The following is a 27,381-nucleotide window of genomic DNA, read 5'->3' as shown; positions in this document are numbered from 1 at the left end:
TTTAATTATGCTTTGTTGAATTAGTAAATCATAGCCACAGTTCCTGTGGCCTTCTTAAGGATTTGGGGGTGGTTTGGTTCCTGCAACACTAGAGCAAAAGTGAGCATTGATAAGTACAACCCTTTTTTGAAGTTCCGTGCAAGGTAACAAGATGGTCCTATAATAATGCAAGTTACCAACCAAGCAGAGAGGCCAGAGAGCCCTGGGAGACATAGGCTGGTGGCATGGTCCTAATTGTGCTGTCACCTTAGCTATAGGCAATTAACAGATATTCTCATATGCCTCTAAGGCTCCATAAATCACATATTCACATTCATTCATTTACCCTCTTCAAATACAAGTTAATGAGAGAAAAATAACTCCTTCAAATCTTGGAAAGGTGAAAGGATTCTGAGAGACGAATCCATAAGGCAAAAAGTGCTATGAGGCACTGTGAAGTTTCCAGTTTCTTCTCATTCGATAAGAGTGTCTAAAATCTCAAAGGTTGCACAGAGATATGGACTAAGAAGATATACATTGCATTTCAAAATCATGTGTATGAACTTTAGATAAAGGTATGTGGGACAAGATAAACAGTGCTTCATGGTACTTATATCTGAATTACTAAACATAAGATAGACCAGTGATTTTAATAAAAATACTGTTTTTAATGAACAATTCTATTTTGTTATAACTATTTGAATCTTTCTTGAAATTTAAAAAAACATGCAAAACACTTATGAATTCAAAATTACTTACATTAATAGGTCTGTAACTATTCTTTTTAAAGTTGGATGTGCTGTGCAATGGTGAAATTATGGGGAAGGATCATACTATGGAATTCATCTACATGACAAGATGGCGACTAAGAGGCGAAAACGTAAATTGCTTTTATATTTACCTATGTGTATATTTAGTTATATGTTATTCAAATTTAACAGTATTACTTAGAACTAAAAGAACTAGCTTGGGAAAGAGAAGAAACTGGTCTTCTTATTGTTTCTCCCAGCTACTCCATGATAATTGATCACAAGTGCAAGACCAAGGTCTGTGTTAAATGTGGTTTTGTTATATTTAAGGTGAGTTAAAACTCCATCTAAATATGTTCAGAGCTCTACTAACCTCAAGACAGAGAAGATGGCACTCACAGTTTTTTTAAATGCCAATAAAAGAACTTTTTAATTATATGAAATGGGGGTGGGGAGACTAAGTTCTGTCCTGACTAGTACATTTAATGGTTAAGACATTTTTTGGTTACAGTAGAAGGGACAGATAGAGTAGAATTTAAATAATTTTTTTTTCAGGTACCTATTTTACTTTAAAATAAAACTGGACTGAAGGGTTGAATGAGTTTACTGTGGTTTCTGATGCCAAATTATTTTTGCCTTAGGCCCTAGGCAATATAGAAAAAATGATTAAAAGGAGAATTTTATATTTCGAACTGTATCTTCGATTAGACTTAATTAGAAGGTTCAAATATATCTTATATGAGTTATATGTAACATTGATATCAAGGAAATTTCAGAGGCTAAGGATTATAAGGCTGATATATAGCAGTAAGGAATATAGTAGTAACACTATCAGAAATTCTCTTCATAATCTGATTACATGAATTATATTAAGATTGACTGGAAGGTTGGACTAAGTGGCCTCCAGGGTCATTTTAAACATTAAGATTTTGTGGTATTAGGGGACTTATATTGCATGTAAACATCTATGGATGAAATCTCAAAATCTTTTTTTGGGTGTGCCATTCAGTGGGTAGGATATTGGCTATTTTTCAGAGGAAGTATCTTGATATAACAATAAACAAAGCACCTAGTTTCTTCGTTTTTTTCTACTTGAATTCCACTTGGATAAAGCCTTACTCATGAATCTGAACTCTTGTGAACAGGAAGAAAAAATTATGTTCTAGTACCAGTCACTAACTAGTTACGTTCCCTTGAAGAACTCATTAAACCTCCCTAGGGCTTTTAAAAAATAACGTAATTGTCTTTGTATTTGGTAAATTACTACTACTTACCTTTTTGTGACATTTTCTATTTTTTTAAATGGTTGTGCATATATCACCCTCATTTAATCCCTCCAACCAAAATGTTTCAGATACCAGGTACAGAGATTGTCAATTCTCTGTTACCCAGCACTGTTGGGGTCTAGTATTGTGATATTACACATAATATTAACATCGTATTGATATAATTTGTGTTCCTTGATAGTTCTTTGGGCATTTTAGTATGTACTTGAAATCATTATGAATAGGTTTGCCTGAAGGTTGAAGAGATGTAGTCATCTGCAAGACCTCTGCTAGCTCTCACTTGTCCTTCACAAGATCAGTTTCCTCCCCAAAGGTTACCCACATGGCCAGTTATTTTAATGTCAAAACATTAAGAGTGAATTCATAGACATTGTTATTAATTGACCTTCAGTTAGGTCAGTCTTTACTACAATTATGTTTCTGATTATACGTTCCTTAATAGTTTAAATTCCTTAGTTTGAGGCATAAAAGTCGGTTCGAAAATTGGTTGTGTCATATGATTTTTCATTCAGGTAAAAACTAAACAATAGAAAAATTACCACATTTTATAGTTAGTGCAACAGTAATCTATTAGCCTATTTCATTTTTTCAGCATAACAAACATGGGTTTTGTTTGTTCCCCTCCTCCAACCTGTTTCTCACCCAGTCTTCACAATCTCAATAGTTCCAAGATTAGTAGTTCCATTTTTCTGATTCCTCAGAACAAAATCTATGAAGTCAGTCCTGATATGTTTTTCTTTTATCTGTCCTGAGCATTCTGTGACATCTATACTATACATACACTATATACCACACAAAATACCATAATTAGAATCCTGTTATGTCTTACCACCTCTACTTCTACCGCTCTGATCCAGGCCACTGTCACTGTTCTCCAGAATGTCTCAGAGTCTCCTACCTGCGCTTGATGCTTCTGCTCCTGCCTGTCCCCATCTTTGCCCAGCACAGCATCCAGAGTGATCTTAAAACAAGTTAGAACATGTCACTTCTCCACTTTAAGCTCTCTAGTAACACCTAATATCATTTAGATAAAAGTTAAAGTCCTTCCAGGGACCTATAGATACAGACCCCACACGATTTTCCCCAGACACTTCTCTGACCTTACCCCTTCCTCTCCCTCTGGCCCACTCCACTCTGGCCTCACTGGCTGTGTTTTCTCTAACACAGCAGGCTTACTCTGGCCTCCCCAAATATCCACCTGACTTGCTCCCTTTACCCCCATTGCTCAAACAGTTTTGCTTCTATATCACCCTCTCCCACTCCAACTGTTTTCCATAGCATTTCATACTGCTATCTGACATACTGTGCCTTTTGTTTATTGTTTGTACCCCAATTGAAATGTAATCTGAGGGCAGGGATTATATCTGTTCTCTGCTGAGTTTCAGCACCAAGATCAGTGCCTAGTGCAGATAATAAATATTTGAAGACTAAATTGAATGAAAACTCTTGTCTTTTATAAGGTAATAGTTATGCAAAATATATCCTAAAGATCATTTTATTTGAACCTCAATTTCCCAATTGTTTTAAGCAAATTTTAAATTTCTGCACTTGTTCCAATTATGAGTTAAAATAGTAATTAATGAATTTTGACAATTGGAGTGAATGGACAAATTAGCAATAAAACAATCATTTCTTGATTAGGCCCGTACTAGCATTTGTTGCAGTCACATACCTTCCCATCTCTTCCTTCCATTGCCAGCAAGATGCCAGGATGTCTGAAAAGCTCACATCACCTCCTGGCATTGCTAACTGGTTGTACTTAGGGCTGGGATCAGCTTATTTCCTAAACTAATATCTACCTTGCGATTCTTTTGCTTGCTTCTAGTACATTTTTATATTAAACATTTTAATACACCTAGGATTTGTTTATTTACGTACACACACCTACAACAAGGCTAAGACTCTAAATCTTTTTTTTTTTTGCCAGAAATACAATTTACTGAATAATCTATACTTTACTTCATTGTTTTGAGATGTCACCATTAGCTATGCATATGTATCTCTATGTATACACACACACACACACACGTTCATGGACATTGTATTTTGTTCTTCTGAGCGAGTTTTTTCCCTACTCCAGCACTACACATTATATAGCTTTTATAAAAATTTGAAAACATATCACCACTATCTAAAACCCCTCAATTGTCCATTTTCTTTGGGATAAATTCGAATGAAGTCCAAACTAACTTATAAGACAAATAGTTGGGCCTTCTATGATGTGTATTAACATCTGTTAGGGAAAAGCTGTTTCTTATTCTTTCCAAAATTGTGTTGGTTGGTTTTACCCATTTGTTTTTTCAAGTGAGTTTGAGACTAGGACTGATTGGCATTGTATTAAATTTCTAGGTTGCTTTGGCACCTTTGCAGTTTTTTATTCTGTTCAGTGCTGTGAGCCATCTCCTCATGTTCTGTGTTCTTCTGGGTCTCTGAGTAAAGTCTGTGTTTTTTCTTCCCTCCACATGTTGGATACCGCCTCTGCCCCTCTGGGTCTTTTGCCTCATGCAAAGCCACTGTATCAGCCACCTCTTCACCTTCTGTTTGTAGACTCTTAGGAATAATCTCTGGGAAATCGATTTTGCCTCCATTTCTTAAGAGCAGGGATAGGGCTCCCTGTACCAAACAGCATCTGTACCACTCATTTCCTTTAGCCTGAGGCAATTCCACTTCAGGCTCAGCTTATTTGCTATGGTCTCTGCTCTTTCTGGATCCTTATCTTCATTGTGACACATTTTTGAAAGATTTTTATCTTTAGGAATCAAATATGTGGTCAGACTTAGCTGACTCTCAGAAATGTTTCAGTTCATAATGGTATTGCTGCCTCCAGATTGTTAAACTCAAGACTGTCATCCTCAAGATTGGCTTATTAATGTTGGTTCATCTTTTGCTTATTAGTAGGAGAAAATGGACTTTTTATTTAAACCGATGCATCTCAAACTTTAATATGAATAAATCACCTGGGGATCTTGGTAAAATAAAGATCCCAACTCAGTAAGTCTGGGGTGGGGCCAAGATTCCCTGCATTTTAAAAAAAATTTTATTATTAGTTTCGAGTATACAGTACATTGGTTAGACATTTATATAGTTTATGAAACGATCCCCCTGATTGTTCTTTTTCTCCTCTGGCTCTGCATTTTTAACATGCTCCCAGGGGATGCCAGTGCATCTGACCTTTGGACCACACTTTGAGTAATAGGATTTTAGAAGATGTGATCCACGACCACTGGCTTGCCCCGTGGCTTCCACATCCCTAAATTTGGGGTACAGAATTACAGAATTAGATCTCAGTGTGGAAGGAACTTAGTTGTCTAGACTAACCAGCAATCTAATACATGAACTCTGTTTATATTATCCATGCAGTGTTCATCACATTTTTTGAAACAAATGGAATCATGTATTGTTCTGCAACATTTTTTCTCATTTGCTAATATGTCTTATGGGGAATCAGTAAAGTTTGTGTGGCTGTACCATAATTTGATTAATATGTCCCCTTTGGCGGGCATTTAGATTTTTTTCAAGTTTTTTGACATTAAGCAGTGCAATACAATTCCAGTACATGTAATTTTTTGCACATGTGCAAGCATATTCATTGGCTAGGTTCCAAATGTGTATTTATAACAGTATGCATGTTTTAAATTTTGATAGGTACTAACAAATTGTCCTCTAATAAAAAGGTTTTAGCATTTTATTTATAATCATGCCAGTAAGGTATGAATGTACATTTTCTGACGTCCTCAACCAACACTGCATATTATCAGTTTTGTATTTCTTCTGTGAAGTTTCTTTTCATATCCATTGCTTGCCTTTTTTCCCATGTGATGTTTGTCTTTCTTACTGACTCCTAGCTGCTCTTTATGTATTCTGGATACTAATCTTTTGTTATATATATTGCAGCTATTTCCTCCCAATTGTGTCCTGTTTCCTAATTTTGCCTCAGGTTTTTGATCATTAAAATTTGGATACCTAAACTTACCTTGAAAATTTTTAGTAAGATTTTTTTTTTAAATATTAAAATACTTAGCAGAGTGCCTGACACAGTTATTTTATTAATAGCTTATGTATGTTAGCTTTTATTATTATAATTCTCTCCTACACTTATTCTCATCCGAGAGCTTACTGTTCACCTTCAGCTTTCATCATGAGCTCATCTGCTCATCTTTCTTTGGATATGTTGAGTACCCACTCTCAGTACAGCCTCTTTCCCAGATGAACCTGGTTGGTTTTATCTTCCAGCAACCCCTACCAGCCCATATCTAAAGTTGCGTCACCATGTTTGTCTTGCTTTGCTTTAATTATCAAGCAGTTTTAGGAAAAGCAAATATCTATCTTGACTGATACCAAAGAGATGAATGAGGGGAAAAATTACTTTATGAAATTGCCTCCTTCCACCTTAACTCTTTACTCTTATTAAATGCTATTTGGGACTTGAATAGTTAGGCAAAGTCTGAAAGGCAGAGTTTGGGGACTCTTCAGAGAGAAAGGGAAGGTTGCCAAGGATGGCAGTGCTGAGCATGTCTTAACAGTGTTTGATGAGCCCTGTGCAGAAATTCAAGTACTAACTTCTAGAAAAAGACTTGCTAAAGTCTTTGAGGAAATGGGAAATTTCTAAACTTTTATTTTAAAAGTTGCCAACATATTTGTTTTAATCGTTGCTTACTTAAGTATTCTTTCAAAGCATATCTTTTAAAAAACTGTTCTGGATATTAGATTTATTTTAGTTAATTTATACATCACATATTTTCCTGTATTTTTTTTCCATTTTGCAGAGGCATGCAGTGTTGAATTCACATATGCATAATTATGTTTAGCATATATTGAGAAATCAAGAGTTTAGGAATGATTTTTTAATATGAATGGTTAAACTGTTAAAAGTGAGTTTGCAAACGAAACTACTCAGTTTTGAAATATGTTCATTCATTGATATACTCATAAACATTTTTTGAGTGGCTGCTGTGTGCCAGTTCTGCTATTAAGACTGAAAATATGAATAAGATGTAGACTCAAGTTGCTCACACTGATGGTATTAAAATAGACAGGGAGACTAAGAATCTAACTTGAGCAATTGAAAGAATATAATCTAAAACAGCTAACGGATTCCTTTAGGTTGAAGCAAGTTTCATGCCCCTCTCAGAGCCCTGAGATCCTTAAACAGTGTTACTTTCAGGAGGTAGCTAAAGAAGAGATGTAGAAGAGATTCATCACAGGAAGTGATGGAAAAAGAGGCTGCCCCTCTTAGATTGAAGAGGCGAGGGTTTTCCCAGGAATTATTAGTATTTGATGAGAAGATGGAAAGAATAGGCCACCACTGTGGTAAAATATTTGCAGATAAACAAAACCCCTATTTAGATACTAAAATTATTTCAAGCTAAATTTTACCAGTCACTAAGTTGTTAATTTTTTTAAAAAACAACTACCATATTTTAGAAAGTGTTTACTTAAAATTAATCATGTTGACTCATGTTTGACGTTAAAATATTTTAAATAATCAGTTTGAAATATGTATCCAGTTGTGGATGCCTCTTATCTGATGAGTTCATCTCCTCCGCAGTTTCGGTGTCTGAACTGCTCAGCTTCGCAAGTCTGCTCTCAGGATGGCCCTTTGTATCAGGTAAGAGGCACTCACGACTGTACATATGACCTTCCCGATGCTGCCACGGTGGGGATTGCTTTCATCCCAAAGTCAATTTCCTAAGACATGTAACTTTGCAAAACTAATATTTTGTTAAACTATAGAACTTCATCTTTTCAAATTATGTCCCCAAAGTTTTCCATTATTTTAGTTTTCTTAAAATATCTAACTTTACTAAAAATGAAATTATGTTAAAGTCATTATTTTTGAGTCAGAAATTTTTAATAATTACCAGTTTTTCAACCCTTGAAAAATCTCTGCTCCTTACTTAACACTTCTTTGTGCAAGTGTTATTTTTTTTAAACTCAATCATTCATCCACAAGTGAAAGATAAAACACCAGATGAGGTGAAACCAACAGCAATAGCTACATGTAATTGTGAGCTTGCTTCCTAGGCCCTGCCCTAAGTACTTCGGTTATCTCTTTTAATACAGAAATAATAATGAACTAATTTGATAATTCATTGAGAAAACTTCAGTGTGAATCTGAGGAAAGTTTAATAGTCATACGATTTAAAAATTGGGGAAACTAGAAGAGACTATGGGTAGTTTATAGGAATTACAGTTGAGTACAGAGATGACTTATGATCAACCTTAATCTAAGGATTAATCATAGCATTTCTTAAAAATCCTCATTGTTCTTTTATTCTAGAAATTAGTCTTATTTGCTAAGAAAGGAGAGTTGTAATTATCATTTAATGAACTTAACTAGTAATCTTCTGATGTTTTGGAGTTGAGATGAATATATGTTCATTATTAAAAGAACCACTTCAAATCACTAATCAAAAACATTAAATTAGCAGTTCATATAGAATTTTTCTCAATTTTTATTGTCAGTGCTATGATATTGAAATCCACACACTATCATTAAAATGCATGCTTTTTAATATACACTGATTAAGTACTGGTTTTTTAGCAATAGGGTAGGCAATTTAACTTCTATAAAGGCCAAGAGAAAGTCATTCAGGGGGAAAAAATTATCCTTCTCCTAACATTATGCAGTTAAGATGAGGGTTGAGTAAATAATGTAACTGAGCTGATGAGATCTGTATATATCTTAAGTATACAGATATTTTAGCTTCACAGATGATTTGGGGATGATGAATTGTAGTGATGCCCCTGCCTTTAGCTATAACTCAGACCTATATGCTTTTTGCTTTCACTCTTGGCATTGATGCCTATTTATTTCCTTAGAAATAAAGATGTTCTTAACACTGATGTAAAATATTGGAGAACAACTGGAGTAAAACCAAATTTTCAATAATCCACACAAATTTCCCTTTTTTTCTTAAACACTTCATTATGGATTATACTCCTGTCAGAGTTGTAATTAATAGGTTGCACTGTTAGCCAAAATTCAGCTAGAAAATTTCAAGGAAAATTATCATTTTTTTATTATGTGTATAGCTTTATACTATTAAATTGTTATACTACTAAATTTTTAAATTTTGTGAAAATTCCCTAACATGGGCAGTTTTCTAGGAAAATACCAGTGGACCAAAATTTACCCCAAAAGAAAGAAACTTAAATCACTGAGTAATGAAAGACATAAAAAAAATTATTCAAGAATTATTTCCCCAAAGGATACCTAAATAGTTTTATGGTCACAGTCTCTCAAATTTTCAAGGAATAGATCCTTCCCATTCTAAATTGTTTTAAATCATTGAAAAGAAAAATGAATTCTTTCAAATTCATTTTATAAAAGTAACTAATCATGGTAGCAAGAACTGACAGAAAACCCCCAATTAGAAAACGTATCAAATTTCATTTTTAATATATAAAGATGATAAGTAATATACTAAATATACTAAAAGAATAAAGCTAGACAAAATAGTGCTTCTATCAGAAATGCAAGAATGGCTTTATATTGGAGAGAGAAATTATATATTGGAGACATATTATATATAAAAACACATACAAAGTCAAATAGAAATCATAGATGCTGAAAAGGTATTTGATAAAACTTAATGTTAAGTAACACTTTTTCCTATCATCTTCTCATTTTGAAAATTTTCAATACAAAAAGTTGAAGTACAAAGGAATATCCTATACTTTTATGTAGATTTACCAATTAATATTTTGCTACATTTCTGCCCCCATGTTCTCTCCCTCTCTTTTTCCTCTCTCCTAATCTTATTCTCTTTAAAAATATATCTATCGTTTCTTTGTGGAACCGTTTGGAAATAAATTGCAAGTATCATGACAGTAAGCCACTAAATACTTCGGCATGTATTTCCTAAGATCAAAGACGTTCTCATATATAGCCAAAATATCACTTCATGCACAGGAAATTTAAGTATATGAAATATTAGAGATGTCAATTTTCCCCATAATGAATTTATAAAATTTAATGAGATTCTAAACACACGTTTATCAGTTCCTTGTTTAACTTGACAAAGTTATTCTAAAGTTTATCACCAAATAGAACCTGGCACTCCTGGTCAGCCACATTTTTGAAATGGGTAATGAGAGGGCATGTGTGCTGCCTCATACTAAAATGTGTTTTAAAACTTAATTAAAATAGAATACTAACTTAGACATATGAATAAAAGGAACATCTCAGGAACAGACTGTAGTATGTATGAATCTATAAAGAGAATATTTCAAATTAGTGGAGGAAAAAAGATTCATTTAACAAATATCTATCAAGTACTTAACTGGGCACTTTCTTAGGCCCTGAGGACACAGAAGTGAAAACGAAAAACCTTTTCTCTTACAGTGCTACACTCTAATGATGGTAGCAGACAAAAAAAGTAAATAAACTACAGCATTAGAAGTAAAAAATAATATTTTAGATAAGAATGCCAAGGGAAGACCTCTTTGAGGTGGTGACTTTTGATCAAAAAGAAGAGAAATAGCCACGTGTATATCTGGGGTAAGGCACTCCAGCTGAGGGAACACAGTGCAGAGATCCGGAGGAGTGGTCCTGTCTGGTTGGTTGAAGGTTGCAGGGAGGCTAGTGGGGCTGGAGCAAAGCTAGTCACTGGCAGTTGTCAGGGGAAATCGGTGAACTCAGATATTGGGGGTGGAGTGTGATCTAGTGGGGTGTGTTTTCAATAAATTGTACTGGAACTATTGGTGGGGCGGCAGGATTCAGTCCATATCTCACATCATGTGAATTTCTCATGGCTTAAATTAATAAATATTAAAAATTATACCATCAAAGACAAAGAAGAAAATATAGTTAAATAACAAATCTGAGTGGGGATGGCCTTTCTCATTGTACATGTAAAAGGAAAAAAAAGACAGTTTACTATTAATACTGAAAAGTACGTGGCAAATATACTGTAACTAAAGAAATAATAGCAATATATGACAGAAAGGTTTGATGTCCTTAATACATATAGAATTCATACAAATCTATAAGACAAAGTTTGACTTTCTATAGAAAAATGAACAAAAGACATGATTAGGCAAGTCACAAAAGAAGGAAACAAAACTGGCTAATAAACATACAAAAATAGTTTAGAAGATATGAAAAAAATAAAATACTATTTTATGCTTATTAAATTGCCAAATTAAGAGGGAGGAAAGGATAGCACTCATTACTGATGAGGCTGTTGAATAATGAACACTCATATTTCTTTCGAAAGTGTAAAACTAGAACAACTTTAAGTCCACTTTCTTGCCTGAAAGTATTTATCAGAAAGCCTTTTAAAATTTGTATGCTGTTTGAGTCAGCAGTTAGTTCTACTTCTAGGAACCAACCAGGGGGTGGAGGGTAAAGTGGGGAGCAGGGACTAGACAGTAAATCATTGGGTCAAAATTAATTTATAATAGCAAAAAAAAAAAAAGGAATAAAACAATAGCAAAAAGATTTATTGATAACTTATGGTTCATTTCTATAAAGGCATTATACACAGCCTTTAATAATGATTACATAGGACCATATTAAGTAGTATAGAAATAAATTTATAGAATTTTTAAATGAGCAAAATTATTCATCAAACAATATGTGCATGATTCCAGTTTTTAAAAAAATTAAGTACCTGGACAAAAACCTAGAAGGATATACAATAAAATGATTATGGTGAACATCTTAGGATGGTGGCATTTAAATGACATTCTTTTTTTTCTTGATGCTTTTCTGTATGTTCCACATCTACAGTAAAGCCAAGTTACTTCTATGATAAAGAATACATTTTAAGAAAAATAGTACATCAAAGTTAATTTTATCACTTTCTAACATCAAATTTGAAATATACACTTTGAAAATATTCTTTATTTTAGTACATGATGAGGCTTAGGACTAACAACTCTGTGAAACGTAGTTTCATTCATTCAGTCACTTAACACTAAGAGGAGTGATATGCCATATTTCCTTATAGAAAACAAACTGAAACATGAATAGAACTTAAATTTTATCTTAATTTCTGTTATTATAACACATTAACTAAATTATTAAACTTTATATGTTGTCATAGAACACAGTTACTTGGAGGGGAAAACAAAACCATTTTAGCCAAAAATTGAGAAAATCCAGACCACTTTCAACCAAGTCATTTTTTTCCCTCTCTACCATCATCCTAGTAAAATTGATGGATTTTCCTCTATATGAATGGATTCTAGAACAAGTGACAAATATTTGCAGAAAGTGTGCAGATTCAACAGACTCGAGAATGGAAAGCAAAGCTAGGAGGATTATGATGATGGGCAAGATGTGGGTTGGGTAGAATGGGAAGCAGTAAGGTGAGGGTTGGATGTCTAAGAAGCAGTCTCCAAATCTGGGTGGGAGTATTATAAAATGCAGATTTCTGTGCCCCACTCCCAGATACTCTGATTCAGAGGGAACAGAATAAAGCTTAAAATAAAAACAAGCAAACAAAATTTAGACCAAAATCAATTTCAAACAAAGAAACCCTGAAAGACTGCGACTTTTCCTCCAACCCTTAGAAAACTGGGAGGTAGCATCACCTAACTTCTTCAGCCAGGAAGAATGAGAGGTAGGAATACTCCTTCCCACCCTCCACTCTCATCCTGAGCTGAATGGTAAGAGTCTCCAACACTGGCTTTTCTCAGTATGTAGCAGCTACGATCAGTACGGAAACAGTCATTCTCAGGGTTATGGAATCTCAATCTATCCCCTTCACATATATGAAAGAAAAACAGTTTTCTGTACTGGATATTTGCATTCACTCACACTGAGATGAAGCGGAAATGGTGGTTATTTCAGCCTTTCTTGGTTTCATGAAAGTAGCTCCTCAAAAATTCATTTTAAAAGGGGGAATCTGCAGGTTTAAGAAAAGGAAAACCATTGGCTCTCGACATCTTGACTTTGGGTTCTATTTGACATGGTGAAAAACTTTTTCCTCTCTAGTACCGCATGTTGACCTTTGGTGCCTTTTCTGCAGAGAGCAACATGAAGGACAGTCTGAACTATTCAGTTATGTCAAAATCAAATCCAAATACATAGTAGTATCAACTGACTATTGAAAGGAGGGAGTAAACCAAAATGTTTTGTGTAACAATTTAGCTACTTGTTTTTCAACATTTTTTTTAAATGCTAAAAAGCAAGTATTAAATTGACTTAAAAAAATACAATTTATGAGAAATACCCCAATTTCATAGATTCATAGCAGGAGGTGTCTTTGTTCATTTGTGACTCAGTGGGCTCTCATAGACAGCAGCTCTATCATCATACAGTCAACGGAATAGTGGTTACCAAAGGGGAAAGGGGATTTGGAGGAAGGTGAATTGAGTAAAGGGGAAATTAGACTTTGAGTAGTAAGCACACAGGAGAGTGTACGATATTGAATTATAATGTTGTACAACTGAAATTTATATGTTACCTCACTAAATTCATTAAAATATATAGCAAGTTTTAATGTCATCTTACTGTTATAATCACTAGTATCAGCAGATATTGGAAATTATAATCCTGCATTCCTAAAATCTTTTGTATATAATCTATATTGTTTTTATATAAACACAGTCTTATTCATCATCTGTTTTTATTTTATAGTCATATCCCATGGTATTGCAGTATCGACCAAGAATTGATTTCGGTTAGACCAAGGGGCCTAGATCCCACTGAGATGAATCCTGCACTATTTGTTTACTCATCAACAGATTGCACAGCGAACAGTGTGTGGACTAGAGGGACACAACCAGATTTTCAGCATGCAAATAAGGCCATTGTCTGTCTCTAAATTGTCAGTTGCATTTATGTTGTTTCTATTAAGAGCAAACCAAGTGCCATTCTGCTACTGAACCATCTGCATAAGTTATTTGTGCTGTCTCACAGTGTACAATATAAGTGCTGGTTGAAATCAGTTAGGTGTGCAGCCATGATTCAGCCTTCTGCATATTTTGCTTGCCTGTTCCAAGATTGTTCTAATGTTTGATTACACTAGTAATATGGCTCAATCTTTGTGGTGTTACAGTTTTCACATACTGTTTTATTAATTCTTGTTTAAGTAGAGTATTGCACAAGAAACTAATAATTATTATATCTCAAAATTATTTTGTATGAGAAATATATTTAGAAAAGTGGTTTTTGAGCCACTGTCCTGTTCTCAGTAAGCTTTTCGTGTGCAAAAAAATAGTTCAAGTCCTTTAGGGGAAGAATTCCAATTACTCAACATTTAGAGCACATTGTAGGCATTTTAAGTCATCTTTCAGTGTAGTCTACCAATTGCACAAGGAGGACACGTTAGCCCTCCAGATTGAAAAAATGTATGTGACTTCTGCTAGAGAACTGAAGTTAGAGTCACAGCCATTCGAAATGTTGGCAGCTGATCACATTTACTTCTAACAAAGTTAATGTGTAAGTAAGGTTAATCTTTCATAATGCCTTATGACAAGCGGGTGCTGCTTCATGAAACGTCATTGTGTAACCCATTTTATGGATGCATCATTGTTGCTCACGTTTAATGAGTACTTTTGTTTCTCTTTTTAAGTTGGCCTTAGGTGTGTGACATTATGGCATGCAGAAGGTTATGATGATTTTAAATATTAGAATCTTTAGAGCAGATAACATTAACTGTTTTATGGATTTCAAAAGTCTCAAAGCAACTGTAGATTAAAACTGTTAGTTACCTATCACATTTCCAAACCATTTGCATAAAATAGAATAAATGTAGTAGATAAATATGCTAACCAAAATTAGTGGATTGAGGACATTTCATTTTAGATCCCGTAGCAATCAAGGGAAATAGGATTACTGTTCCGTACATAAGTTCATTAAGGTCAGAGCTATGATAATGTCCTTGATTTTGCAGTTTTGTTAAGTCTTCCGTTCATTTTGAGATTAGTTTATAAGTCAGAGAAAGTCTTGTTAAATTATATGAAGAACTTCATTTTAAACATTTTAAAGTTTATAGTTTTCAAAAAATTTTGGAAATTGTTTTACTAATTGCTTTGAAACAAGTTAACCTCTGAAACTTAAGAAAAAGTCTTGAAAGTTAGTAAAAATATTTGTTTTAGAAATCTGACGAGCACAATCTGTGTGTTACACATAGTTTTTATACTGAATACATGGTAGATGTGCTACATTTTCCAGTAAAATGTATCACAAATTAATGCCTTCTGAATCTCAAAATGCTTCTTACAAATAAAACATTGTACAACTCTAAGAAACATATACAAAATACAGCTGAATCTTGATGCATTTCACAATATAAAAGGCTGAAATATAATTCTTTTACATATCTTTGTTTCAAATCAAAAAGTTTATATTAAAATTTTTTGCTGTATTTGTTTTGACTTTTGTGAAAAAGGTTATGACAATACTTTAATTTCATGGTTAGATTGTGTTTGTGCCAGGAAGGGCTCACAAGCAGAATTTAAAAGACAGATTTTTGTTAACTCTAAAAATTTTTGGAACAGACCATTACATTCAACCGAAAACTGAATTTGCTCTTTAGTTACAGAAATTATTTTGTTATGCTATGAAATCCCTAAGAAATTTTAAAATTTATTATAAATTGTTTACATCTAGGTCAGTGATTAGTGTTTTACATATGGAAGTTAATTTTAATAGACTTAATGCAAAGCGCATTGAGAGTGCATTTTAAAAACCACAAATGAGACCTGGATGTTTTTGATTTTCCAGCCAAAATTAACAACCTTAAATGAGTTGTATGTACGTGATCTCTTTAAATTTGGCCTGTTGCTTCATCGTATGTAATTTCACTATTTTCCAAGGAAATATATAGGAAGCAATTAGAATTTAGAATAGTTTTAGTATATTATCATTTTTACTGAAATGTAACGGAATATGTGCCAAAATATGTGAAAACCTTACATAAAGAAGAACATCAGTTGTCATTTGGGGGAAGGTACACATTTTATGATGGTCCTGAGTAATACGGTATTACTATTGGAACCACAGACTTCTTCAACTGACCTCTTTTGATATCTTCAACTATGATTTTCTAAGTATGGGACTACTTTCATATCTAGAAATACACTAAATCCCCAATTATTCCCTAAGTCAGGTTGTGGAATTTGCAAGAAACCAGGTATAGAAAAAATTTACAGACAACTTTTATGGCTAGTTTTATAAACTTAGGGTGCTAGTAAAATAAACTCTTTATATAAATGACTTTTAGGAATAATCACCTGAATTTGCAAAATTGGAGAATAAAACTAAGTTTTTTCTTTAATCGGTTGTTCCTTAAGTAACAAACTGAAACAACTTTACTTCCACAAAAGATTTTGTAATGTTTTCTCAACCTTAGACATATTTGTAAAAGGGTCAAGGAACCTTGGGTATAAAGGCCTGTGGTTTATAGACACTTTAACTGTAGTCACATCAGTTAAATTCAAAATATGGCCTTTTCTTTAGATTAACAAAATACTTTTAAGAAGTACAAAAAAGGCTCATTGATGAGGTAATAGTGCATTCAATCTGGGGTGCAAGGCACCTTGGATAATGTCCTTTACCAACTTTAAGTATATTATTTCTTTATTCATTGAAAAAATGTCCCATACTACTAATGCCACATTTTATAAATGTAATGAGTTTGCTCAACTATATTATATACTCTAATGTAATCTAAATTTAAATGATTCTTTAAGAGAAAAAAGATATGTTATATAATATTATAAACTGTTTAGCTTTATTGAAATATTTAAGAGAAAGTGCCTCATTGCAATGTGCATTTCTGTTTTAGATTTGCTGCATAAATTTTGAGTTATCTGTACCTGTCTCTTATGATTTCATATCTAAATAGGCGCTCATAAGTTAGAGTAATCTCTTTTTAAAAGATTTTCCTAAGAAAATACATATCACCAAAGATTTTACTGCTAATTAATAACCATGTTGGAGAGACAGTTTTAACAGTTCGGAGGTTGGCAATTTTTAGACTGCAGTTTAATTTTATGTTAGGCAATAACCTTAAGTAATTGCTAAAATGTCACCAAAGAAAGGTTTTAAACTGAATTTTCATGGTGAGATCTATCAAGTACAGCTATTTCTTGCAATAATCAGAGCACACTTTCTTTCAAATATGTCCCTTGTTTTTCCAGCACCATTTGACAGATCTTAGGAAATCCTCAAAGGTGAGAAAGATATAAATATAACAAATAGCCTCCCTCTGGATAAAAAGTGGAAGAAATCCATACTTTGAAAAGAAGGTTGAAATTGAGATTTTAAATTGTAATTTGAGAAGCTTTTTATTCCATGGAGGCAATATAGACAAAAATTATACTTATTTGGTTCCCGGGTCCTTAGTAACATGAGAAATTATCTCAAAGACAAACTTTGGTAAAAAGTTCTGACATGCTTGTAAAGCAAATAGTACATTCTGTTAGACTCACATATGTAAATGCTTTTTCTGTATTCAAAAGTAAAATTTTCATAAAGGCCTATTTTTTTTTTTTTGAAGTAATAGCTCCTTGTCTTGTTTCTCAGTGATTGCTTTATTGTTATTAGAATTTAACCATACAGCCACCTTTGGCAAACGTCTCAGATCAAGAGCATATCCATCAAGTTAAGCACTCTCCTTACACCGTTCTCTTTGGGAGTTCACACTGTGTGCCACCTCAGAGGTAAAGCTCACGTTATGAAGTCTTTCTGACACGCCGCTCAGTAAACCTCCTTGGACAGGCCTAAAATGGATCCATTCCAGTACATACTCTGGTTTATCTGGTATATCTGAATTTTCCAGCAAGCTAAGCATTACACATTAAGATGTTGGTTGTGGGGGAATTGCAAAAACAAATGACTTTGCCATAACTTTAATTTTCTGGATTAGAAACAAAAACATGAAATGCTATTATCAAGATATATATATGTGTGTATATATATGTGTGTGTATATATATCCCTACAGTAAGGAACAAAACACGTCTGCCAGGTCTGGCTTATGAAGAATGAAAAATGTTAAATATACTAGAGACTCCAAAACCCTTTGAAAGCACAAAATAACCACTTGACATATATATTCCAGTAAGTATTTTGGTAGAAAAACATCAGCTTGAAAGTTCATTAAAATGTACTTAAATATAGTTTTCATAATTTTCCCTACAATGGCATTTTCCCAATAACTTAAAAGTGGTTCTATTCCTAGTGTAATTTCCACAAATAGTGTGTTTACTTGCTGTTCTTACTATATTTTCAAACAGTTAAAATGCTTGAGCACTTCCTTTTCAGATGAAATTAGATAATTTAATTCTTTTAAATGCTTATTACAATGTGTCTGTATACCTGTTATACCCCCTTTTCTAATATTCCATACTGAGACATTGTTCAGAAATGCTTTTTAATTTTCATCATCCTTAAATCTAGAGTCAATCGAAGCTGATATGTTAAATACTGGGTCTAGTTTTCTTTCGTCTTTCAGAGTTTCGTGGAATGGGAAACTAATCTAGTACAAATGAAGATTAAATATTTCTGGGCAACATATACTAAATAGATTATTTATCCATAGACTTCACATCAGTCCACTGGAGCAGGAGTTGTACACATTAGAAATGTAATGGGATCAGCCTAATATTGTTTGGGGTCAGTTTTCTTCTGCTGTATTTTTTAGAATGGGGATGGGGCCTAAGTGTCCTTATGAAGCTGTGGTCCACGACAAGAGCCTGTGAGGGGAGCACCAGTGTTCCGCTGCGTTCCTGCATCTGGCAACACAACAGCAAGCACCAGTTTTTAATAGAGTAGCCCTCACGTTAAATACAAGTGTCATAGAATATATTGTACAGTTATGTTGCTAATTTTCCTTTAAAATATAAGATATAAGCTTTTTTTTTTTTTTGTCAAAAGTGGTAACATCTTAATACAAATAAAAACCTTTTTGTGGTTGTAAGATTTAGCTTATAAATCATTCAAATTGAAGTGAAAGATTACCAGGTCATTGTTAATGACTTAGTCTATTAAGAATATATGTATTTTTGTAAAGGAAAAGCACTTGTAGATATTTAATCAGTACAAGATATATGTCTGTTTTGCAGAAATAAAATGCTGCTTAGAGATTCTCTTTAAATATTTTTTATTTTTGTGCTCAAATGTATTTTCTGTTGATCTATGGAATGTTCTGTACAAAGCTGTATGGTCGTACTGTTGGGCTAGATACTTTTGTTTTTTTAAAATCTGGACTTAGCCAAGTATATTTGACCATGTTAAAATTAGTATCTTTGTTATTAAAAAATTTGATTGCATAATTTATTGTCTGTCATCCTTAATAGTAGTAATAGATTTCAACCTGTTTAAAAGTATCCATTAAGTACTACCCTAGTAAATTTTATTGAAATTTGTTGAATATTGGAAATCATAAACATTTCCTAAAGTTTCCTGAGCTGCTTAGCTTTAAGATGGCAGACTACTCCTCAAATAATACTTGAAGTGTACATATGTATACTTTAGAACAATTTCTAAATTGTTTAACAATTGTTAATCAAAACCAAAGAATCTTTTGAATGTAGTTGAGTATCAAAGAAAGGCCCAAGTGAATTGAAAGGCTGCTTCCTTCATCCAATTAGATAACAGCTTTGTTTTAATACCTTTGTGTATACTTGCCTCAGGAATTCTAGTTAGGCGAAAGTAAGACTTTCAAGTCAGCAAAGTTGCAGTGATTCATATCTCTGCCTTACTGTTACTTTGATGCCTGAAGCTTTGTCTTGTCTTAGTGATGCCATGGAGGTGGGTAGAAGCCCCAGGGATGGAAAGTACCATCTTAGTAATGTTTCATTCCTTCCATCTTTTAGCTTCAGCCTCCTCAACATGTTGCAAAATGGGAAAGAGCACGGAAGATTATGCATGAAAACTGCTCAAAAATGTAACACAAAAATGTAACACATTTTTTCACATCACTGGCCAGAACTCACTAGCCTTACCTACCTGAGGGTAAGGCCTCAGGGAATGGAGGACATAGTCAAGCCCCAAGGAAAGGGACAAGCTCTGTGACCTGCTTATCAATCTGCCACACTTGCACTTGAGGAAAGCGGGGTCCATTTCACCCAGTCCTTAAGAGTGTTTTGTCAACACAGGCTCAGTTCTGGTCTTTCCACTAGTTTACAAAGGTCTTGTACTCCGGCTAGGCTAGAGAAGCTGGGAAGCCAGCCTCTGCTTTTTAAATGGCTGGGGAATTTGCAGACAGTATCGTGCTAGAAGCCACATAGAATCCTGCATGACACCCATATCTCTTGCATGGGATTTGTGGTGCCACAATTGCCACCATAACCAAATGGACAATCAATGTACTCCGATTTGCTGTGAGCTGAAATACTGTCAAATAATTTAAATCTTGCTTACCTAGAGCTATGCTAATCACACGGGAGCTCATAAAACTCATTCCCACTGAATGTGCTAATACAGAAAGGATCCAGCATAGGGTTTAGCACAAAGCAAGCATTTTACAAGTGTCTTCCCTCTCTCACACCCATTTAATAATCAGAACTCTGAGAGAGGCATTCTTAGTCCAGTTTTAATGATGTGAAAGTGAATGTAAACAACTTGGAATCACCAGAGATGCATTTGGGTCTTTAACACAGGTCTTTCTCTTAACAAGGGTGATTCTGTGCTCAGGGCCACTGGCTCTCCAGGTCTGAGAGATCTAGAAGGTTGTGCTCAGACCTCCTGGCCCCTCCAGCATAGAGGATGAACACTTGGAAGCCTGTGTGCACCTAAGATGACACAGCATGTATGTCATTCCTGTGGTCGACACATTGTTTTGAGCACCACTGTATACCAGGCGCTGTGCTAGGCTCTGGGGATACAGGTGGTGGTGAACCGACCAGATTCTACCCTTACTCTAATGGAGCTTTCAGAATGGGGACAGACTCGACACTAAACACAAATAAGTAACGAAAGAATGGTAAGTGTTCTGAAGAAAATTGTAAGAGAATGGGAGGTACAGACTTTTCTGAGAAAATGACATTTAAACGGATGCATGAAAGAGAAGCTGGAGCTAGCCAGGCAAAGAGCAGTGGCAAGAGTATTCCTGAGAAAAAGTAATTAGAGCTCCCTGTAGCCCAGCCACATGCAGAGAGCCAGGGTGGCCAGGGCAAATGACAGAGTGACAGGAGAGAAGGCAGGGGCGGGGTCACGAAGACACTTTTAGGCCCTCTTTACAAGCTTGTATTCTGAGTACGACTGGAGAATTTTAACCGAGATAGTAGCATAATCTTGTTTATATTTTTAACTTTTCACTCTGGGAGCTTTGTGAAGAATAGATTATAAAGGCGGGTGGGGTGGGTAGGGGTCTATCATAAAAATGGGAACAGGTTAAAAGCCCAGAGCAGTGGTCCAGCTAAGGAAAAACGGAAGGTCCCAGACCACTGTCGCTGGTACTCAAGATGAACATAAGTGACCGTGGAGAAAAGTGGGTTCCTTTGCACAAACCCTCCCTTACCCCAGCCGCACTGTGCCTAAATTCTTAAGTGTAACTAAAAACTTAAGTGTAACTTAAGTTTTTAGGTCATGGGTGAAGCTCGAGGTGGAGGTGGGGAATTCAGCTCAACAGAGTGGGAAGGAGCCGTGGAGCTGGAGAGAAGCGGCCTCGTCCAACCCCCCACCCCTTCCTTAGGAAACCTGGAGCAGGAGCAGCAGGTGGGAGAAAGGATCCTGAAAAGCCTTCTCCAGCAGCCCCACCCAGGGCCCCGTAACCAGGGCCCCCGCAGAAGCTGCAGCCCTGCCCTTCCTGGAGGCCCAGCCTCCAGCTCCAGCGGGGGAGCGCGTGGCCTTCAGGAGCTGCCTGCTCTCCTGTCTCCACGGAGGTCCTGGCTGCCCTTTCCCCACAGCCCTGTCCTGTCACAGGCGCTGGAGGGATGCAGCTCCAATTCCAGTTTGGGTTCCACCCCTGATTACCTGAAAGATGGGTGAATTACAGTCTCTCCTAAATGGAAAATGAGACCCCAATGTAAATGGGACACTAAACTAGCAGAACCCACGAGATGTAAGTAAAATACCTGCCTATTTAACTTGTGTTTCTCACAGTCCCCTTCCACTGGATAAAAATGTCAGCAACGCTGGAACTTTCTCAGCACAAAACACAGTCTCAATTCAGAAATTAGAATGTCCAGCTCAGGGTATTAATCAATGTTTCCATATTCACTGCAAGATTATACTTCTTTCCTGCTCCTCATTAGGAGCTGGTAAAGGGTCACCTTCTTCTAAAAATAGAGGGGGGCAGTTTCCCTCCCTCTCTTGTCCCTGGTTTGAGCAGGTGTAAGCAGCTCTAGGCAATCTGGACCTGACCAATACTCGCAGGTCCTTCTCTCTGCAGTCCCTCTGGATTCTTTGGTGGCTCCTCTCTCGGATTCTTCAACCGTCACTCATCTTGCAGGGATGTTCCTCTATGTCAGCGGGCTGTTCCTGGTGACCCTCACCTTCTGTTCCAGGTGTACAGCCCACAGCCTCTTACTCTGGGGTTTTTCTCTTCCCACATGCTGCCATCTCACACAGAATTCTTTCTAAGTGGTTCCTAGCTGATATTCCTACTGCAGGTCCCTCATAGGGCCACCAAGTGTCAGGCACACCGACCTACTGTCAAAGATGAGTCTGTTTCTCATCAGCCCCGTAGCAACACCCTCTCCCTCTGCAGGCCCTGCGCCTGGGGCTGAGAGGCCCAGCCTCTGGCTTTTATCTTGCTCTCGCTGTCAGTAATACATCTCAAGCCCACCTGAGGTGCTGTTGAAGTGAGATATAAATGGCCCAAGGACACTGTCCCTTTCTGGTTCTTAAAAATGTGTTCACTGAAAAATGTCTGGAAGCTGCCCCTGGGGGCTTCCATCTGAGGCAGCCCCAGAGCTTTGGGTTGAAGGTGGTGGTGATGGGGGAAACGAGCAGGGATCCAGGAGTCAGACCAAGGAGGTCCAACGTCACTCCTAGTTCAGCACTCACCAGCTGTCTGACCTTGGGCAAAGCACTTCCCCTCTCTGGCCCCTGCTTTGGCTACTACACCCTGGACCTCCCTTCTTTTAACACTGGTCTGGATTGCAGTGACTTGCATAGCATCTGTCTTCGCAGCCAGGCTGGAAGCTCCCTGAACACCCACCGGTCTGTGTCATTTAGCCCTATGTCCAGGACTTTTGCACAGGGCCTGGCCCTTGGTAGCGCTCGAGAAAAATAAAAGCCTGACTGAATAGTATGAGCAATGACTTTTCTATACTGTGAACTCACAGATACTGTTCTCAATGGAGAAACGGCTGCACGACTACCACTGTCCTTGCACCGGGAAGGGGGGCTCGGGGAGGGAGGGGCGGTGGTCAGCCTCTTAGAAGGGTCTGCAGACCACAAGCTCCATGACACATTCGTTTTCTTTTTGGTCTTTTAAGAAACTTTCGAAAGCTCGATAACCAACTGAGGATTTGGAGGGAGGAACATGTCCTCTGACTGGGGTGCTCAGAATACAGGATGTTAGAAGGAGGAAAAGTGGAGGTTCGTGGTCTCTGCCCTGGGAAACAACAGAAGGGGGTGCTCCTCAGTTAAAGTCACATACCCCAGATCACCTCAAGTTGGTGTCTGGGCAGAAAGATAGCTGTGCGTCCCCTCACCTCTGCTCAGGTGGGATAGTTTTGGGAGGCCTTGGCTCCCTGAATATCTTAACAAGTCAGTCTCCATTCTGGGTTCACATGGGTTTCAGTGGATCCAAATAACCTGGGTGTCGGCGCCAAGGCCCAGCTTCCCCCCGCCCCCGCTCTTCCCCCACCTCACCCCAGCAGGTCCATGAAACCACTCAAGGTCAAAGGGAGCAGGGCTGCCCAGGGGAAGAATGCCACTCCTCTGTCCTCCAAGATCAGGCTCAAGGGCGCTGGGTAAGAACAGAGGATGGCTGTGGGTGTGACTTTATACATAACTCTAAAATATTTAGGTACATGGTATGTGGCCTCCATTTGTATTCTTGCTTCAAGCCCTATAAATTTAGGGGTGTGTCTGCATGGTTACTCAATGTTCAAGCTGAATTAGTCATGAGCTATAATTCCTTTATGCCTTTAATTCCCACCCCCCCCCCTTTTTAGCTCCTACTATGTGCTAAATATTGTGTTGGTACCAGGTCCTTCAAGGATTTCATTGTCCAGTGAAGCTGACACATGGACAAGTAAATTATAATGCTGTATGCTCAGAGTAGTGATAGAAATGTGTACAGGCTATTAAGGAGCACAGAGAAAAGTGTCTAAAGAAGGAAGATGTCAGGTTAGATTTAAGTGCCTGCCTCACCCAGACTGAGGACAAATTTGACTGCCAATCTGGAATCCAAGTGCTTTATGGGAAAACTAGAAGAATCCGACAAAAAAAAAAAAAAAAAAAATCGAATAAAAATAATTACAACAGCTGAAGAAAGTGCTATGATTAAATGTTTAATATTTGATAGGCACTGTGCTGAACCCCTTACATGTATTATCTCATTTAACCCTTATAAATAACCTTATGAGGTTTCATTATGGTCCTCATTTTGCAGATGAGGAAACTGGCTCAGACAGGTTAGGTGATTTGTCTAAAGTCACATAGGTAGTGACTTTCAGAGCTGGGATTTGAACCAGGTCTGTCAGATTCCAGAGCTTATCTTTTAACCATGGTTTCTATTAAGCAACAGTTGTGTACCTTTTATGTGCCAGGCACTGTTCTGTGTCATGCATACAAAGGGATCTTCCTGGCACTCATTATTCCAAAAAAGCAGGGGCCTGCGCATTCCACAGACTTCTCAGCTACTAAGCTCTATCGAGCATATTCAACAGCGGTTGGGGTTTGTGACACATTAAACGAAGAGCACCTCTCAGAAAAGATAAAACGACCAACGTGTGAGGCTCCAGGAGGAGAGATGTAGGCACTCAAGGCTGCTCAGTCTGGAATAGCGAAGAAAGAGAAGGGCACAGGGGCGTCTATAAAACAGCATAAGGCCGACACATCCACCTGTCCATCTCCCACAGGACACAGTGCCTAGACACACAGATACACCCAAACCTTTCCTCAGCGCCCAATTTATTTGTTCTCTTAGCAGACTTCGACAATGATGACTGTTGCTTCCTTGTTGAAGAAGTTCTCTTCTCTTGCCTTTCATGATCGACTCTCTCCTGATTCTCATTCTTGCTCTCTGGCCACCAGGGAAAGAATTAGGTGGAAGCGAGGGAAATGTCTAGACCACAAAATATAAGGAGGCATTTACTCTCAGGGTCACGCAAATGCCTCCTTCTTCCGCTGGGTCTTTAACTGTGGACAGTCTTCCCGACTCAGTCCTGGGTTCTCTTCTCACCTTGTACTCTTCCCTGTGTGATCTCACCTAAGCCCTCAGCTTCAATGACCACACCTGTCAGAGGACCTGCACATTGATTTCTCAGACCCCATCACTCCTCTGAGCCCCTGAGCCAAACATCTAACAGCCCACTTGGAAGCCCCTCTTAGCTCTTTCAAAGACATCTTAAACTAAACATTCTCAAAACAGAAATTAAGATCCTCTCTCCCAAGACAGTCTTTTCCCAGTACTCCCAGCTTCAGTGAATGGTTCCATCATCTACGCAATTCCCATACCCGAAACCTGGGACACAGTCCTCTTCCTAACCCTCCATCCAACCCACTGAGTACTGTCTTTACCTCAGTATCTTTGTATACGGCCTACATATAGTCTACCACCTCCCCAATCTAATCTACCATGTTTCTTAGTTGGGTGCCTGCAAAAGCTTTTTATCTGGTCCCATATGGGCTCTCACCACTTCTCCACTACCCCTTATACCCATTCTCTATTTCCAGAACAATGTTTTCAAATTGCAAATCTACTTATAGCACCCTATCCACCTCCCTCCACCCTTTACTCAGAGCCTTTTAAAGGCTTCCCATTTGGTCTTAGGATAAATCAAAATCCTTAACATGGCCTATGAGGACCTTCATGTTCTGTGCTCTGCCCACCTCTCCAGCTTCATCTTAACAATTCCGTACCCAATTCAAAAGTGTGTATGGGGGTGGGGGATCCCCACATCAACAAATTCTCTGTAATACCAGCTCGGCGTCCCACAATTGAATTCAACTGTGACACTATCTACCTGGAGAACCCATAAGTTGAGGGCTCAGATCCCATAGGTTGAGGGCTCAGTCCTACAAGACTGCCCCATCCCTTCAGATGTCAATCGAAAGACCAGATTGTCACCTGTGCTTCTGACTCGCTATAGACTGAAGGTTCCATGACTCCCTCCTGGGGTTGATTAATTTACTAGTGAAACTCAGAGAACTTAGAGAAACATTTTACTTACTAAATTACCAGTTTATGAAAGGATAAAACTCAGGAACAGACAGATAGAAGAGATGTACAGGGCAAGGAATGGAGAAAGGACTGCAGAGTTTCCATGTCCTCTTCAAGCATATGCCACCGCCCCCTCATCTTCATGCATTCACCAATCCAGAAGCTCTCCAAACCCTGTCCTTTTGGGTTTTTATGGACACTTCATCACATAGGCACGATTGATTAACTCTTTGGCCATTGGGGACCAATTTAACCTCCAGCCCCTTTCCCTTCCCAGGAGGTCAGGGGGTGAGACTGAAAGTTCCATCCCCTTAATCACATGGTTGATTTCCCTGGCAACCAGCCCCCACCCTTAGGTGCTTTCCAAAAGTCACCTCATTAAAAAAAATTCAGCAGGGTGGTTGAAAGGGTTTATTATGAATATCAAGACGCCTTCATCACTCTAATCACTTAGGAAATTCCAAGGATTTTAGGAGCTCTTGTCAGAAATAGGGACCAAGACCAAATATATATTTCTTATTGTAAGTCACAATATCACAGACATGATTTACAAGTTCCATCCAGACCCACCTGGCTTTTTTGTGCCCCTTATCTTTGCTAGTTTCTCCTCATTATTGAGGCTTTGTTCATACTCTCTCTCTGCTTTACCTAAGTAACTCCAAACAACTCTTTCTTCAGCTTAGGCATCATTACCTAATGAATTAACCCTTCCCAACTCAACTCAGGAGATCCTTCTTCATGGAAATCTTTTCAGACCTCCATGATGGGGTTAGAGGTTCTGGTAGATATCATCATGTCACAGTGGCAACTTTATGCTTGTGGGATTGGATTAATAGCTCCCTACTAGCCTGTTGAGTTTGATGACGTCTGCTGAATTCACTGCTGAATCTCCAGGGCCCAGCACGTGCGTATGTCAAAGCAGGCACTATAAGAATACTTACTGAATGACTGAATGAAATAAATTCAGTGTAATGTACAAAATAATTTGATATAAGTCTGACAGTTTGAATTTGACAATGCTCATTGGGCTTCCACGAAACATATAGTCTGAGCGATAGCAAATAGTAACAAATAAGAACCATCTAATATTAATTTCATGGTGCTCAGATCAGATAATTTGGTC

At 37.1% G+C, this 27,381-nt stretch overlaps 1 protein-coding gene across 3 annotated transcripts in view; it reads left to right on the top strand.

Annotated features, from left to right (window-relative positions):
* PCGF5 (polycomb group ring finger 5) overlaps positions 1–19,248 on the top strand; it is a 105,626-nt gene extending 86,378 nt beyond the window's left edge. For 2 of the 3 annotated variants that reach the window (XM_039871747.1, XM_039871746.1), the window contains exons 8-10: positions 770–859; positions 7,563–7,622; positions 13,605–19,248. In XM_039871747.1, coding sequence (XP_039727681.1) covers positions 770–859; positions 7,563–7,622; positions 13,605–13,652 — 198 coding nt within the window. In that variant the 3' untranslated portion in view covers positions 13,653–19,248. The remainder of the gene's footprint in view (positions 1–769; positions 860–7,562; positions 7,623–13,604) is intronic. The other variant, XM_039871748.1, reaches the window with a different exon arrangement.
* The last annotated feature ends 8,133 nt before the right edge of the window (positions 19,249–27,381 follow it).

Source organism: Pteropus medius, unplaced genomic scaffold, assembly GCF_902729225.1.
Source record: "Pteropus medius unplaced genomic scaffold, Ma_sr-lr_union100, whole genome shotgun sequence".
Lineage (NCBI taxonomy): Eukaryota > Metazoa > Chordata > Mammalia > Chiroptera > Pteropodidae > Pteropus > Pteropus medius.
The sequence above is the reverse complement of the archived record's forward strand: the minus strand, read 5'-3'. Positions and strand labels throughout refer to the sequence as shown.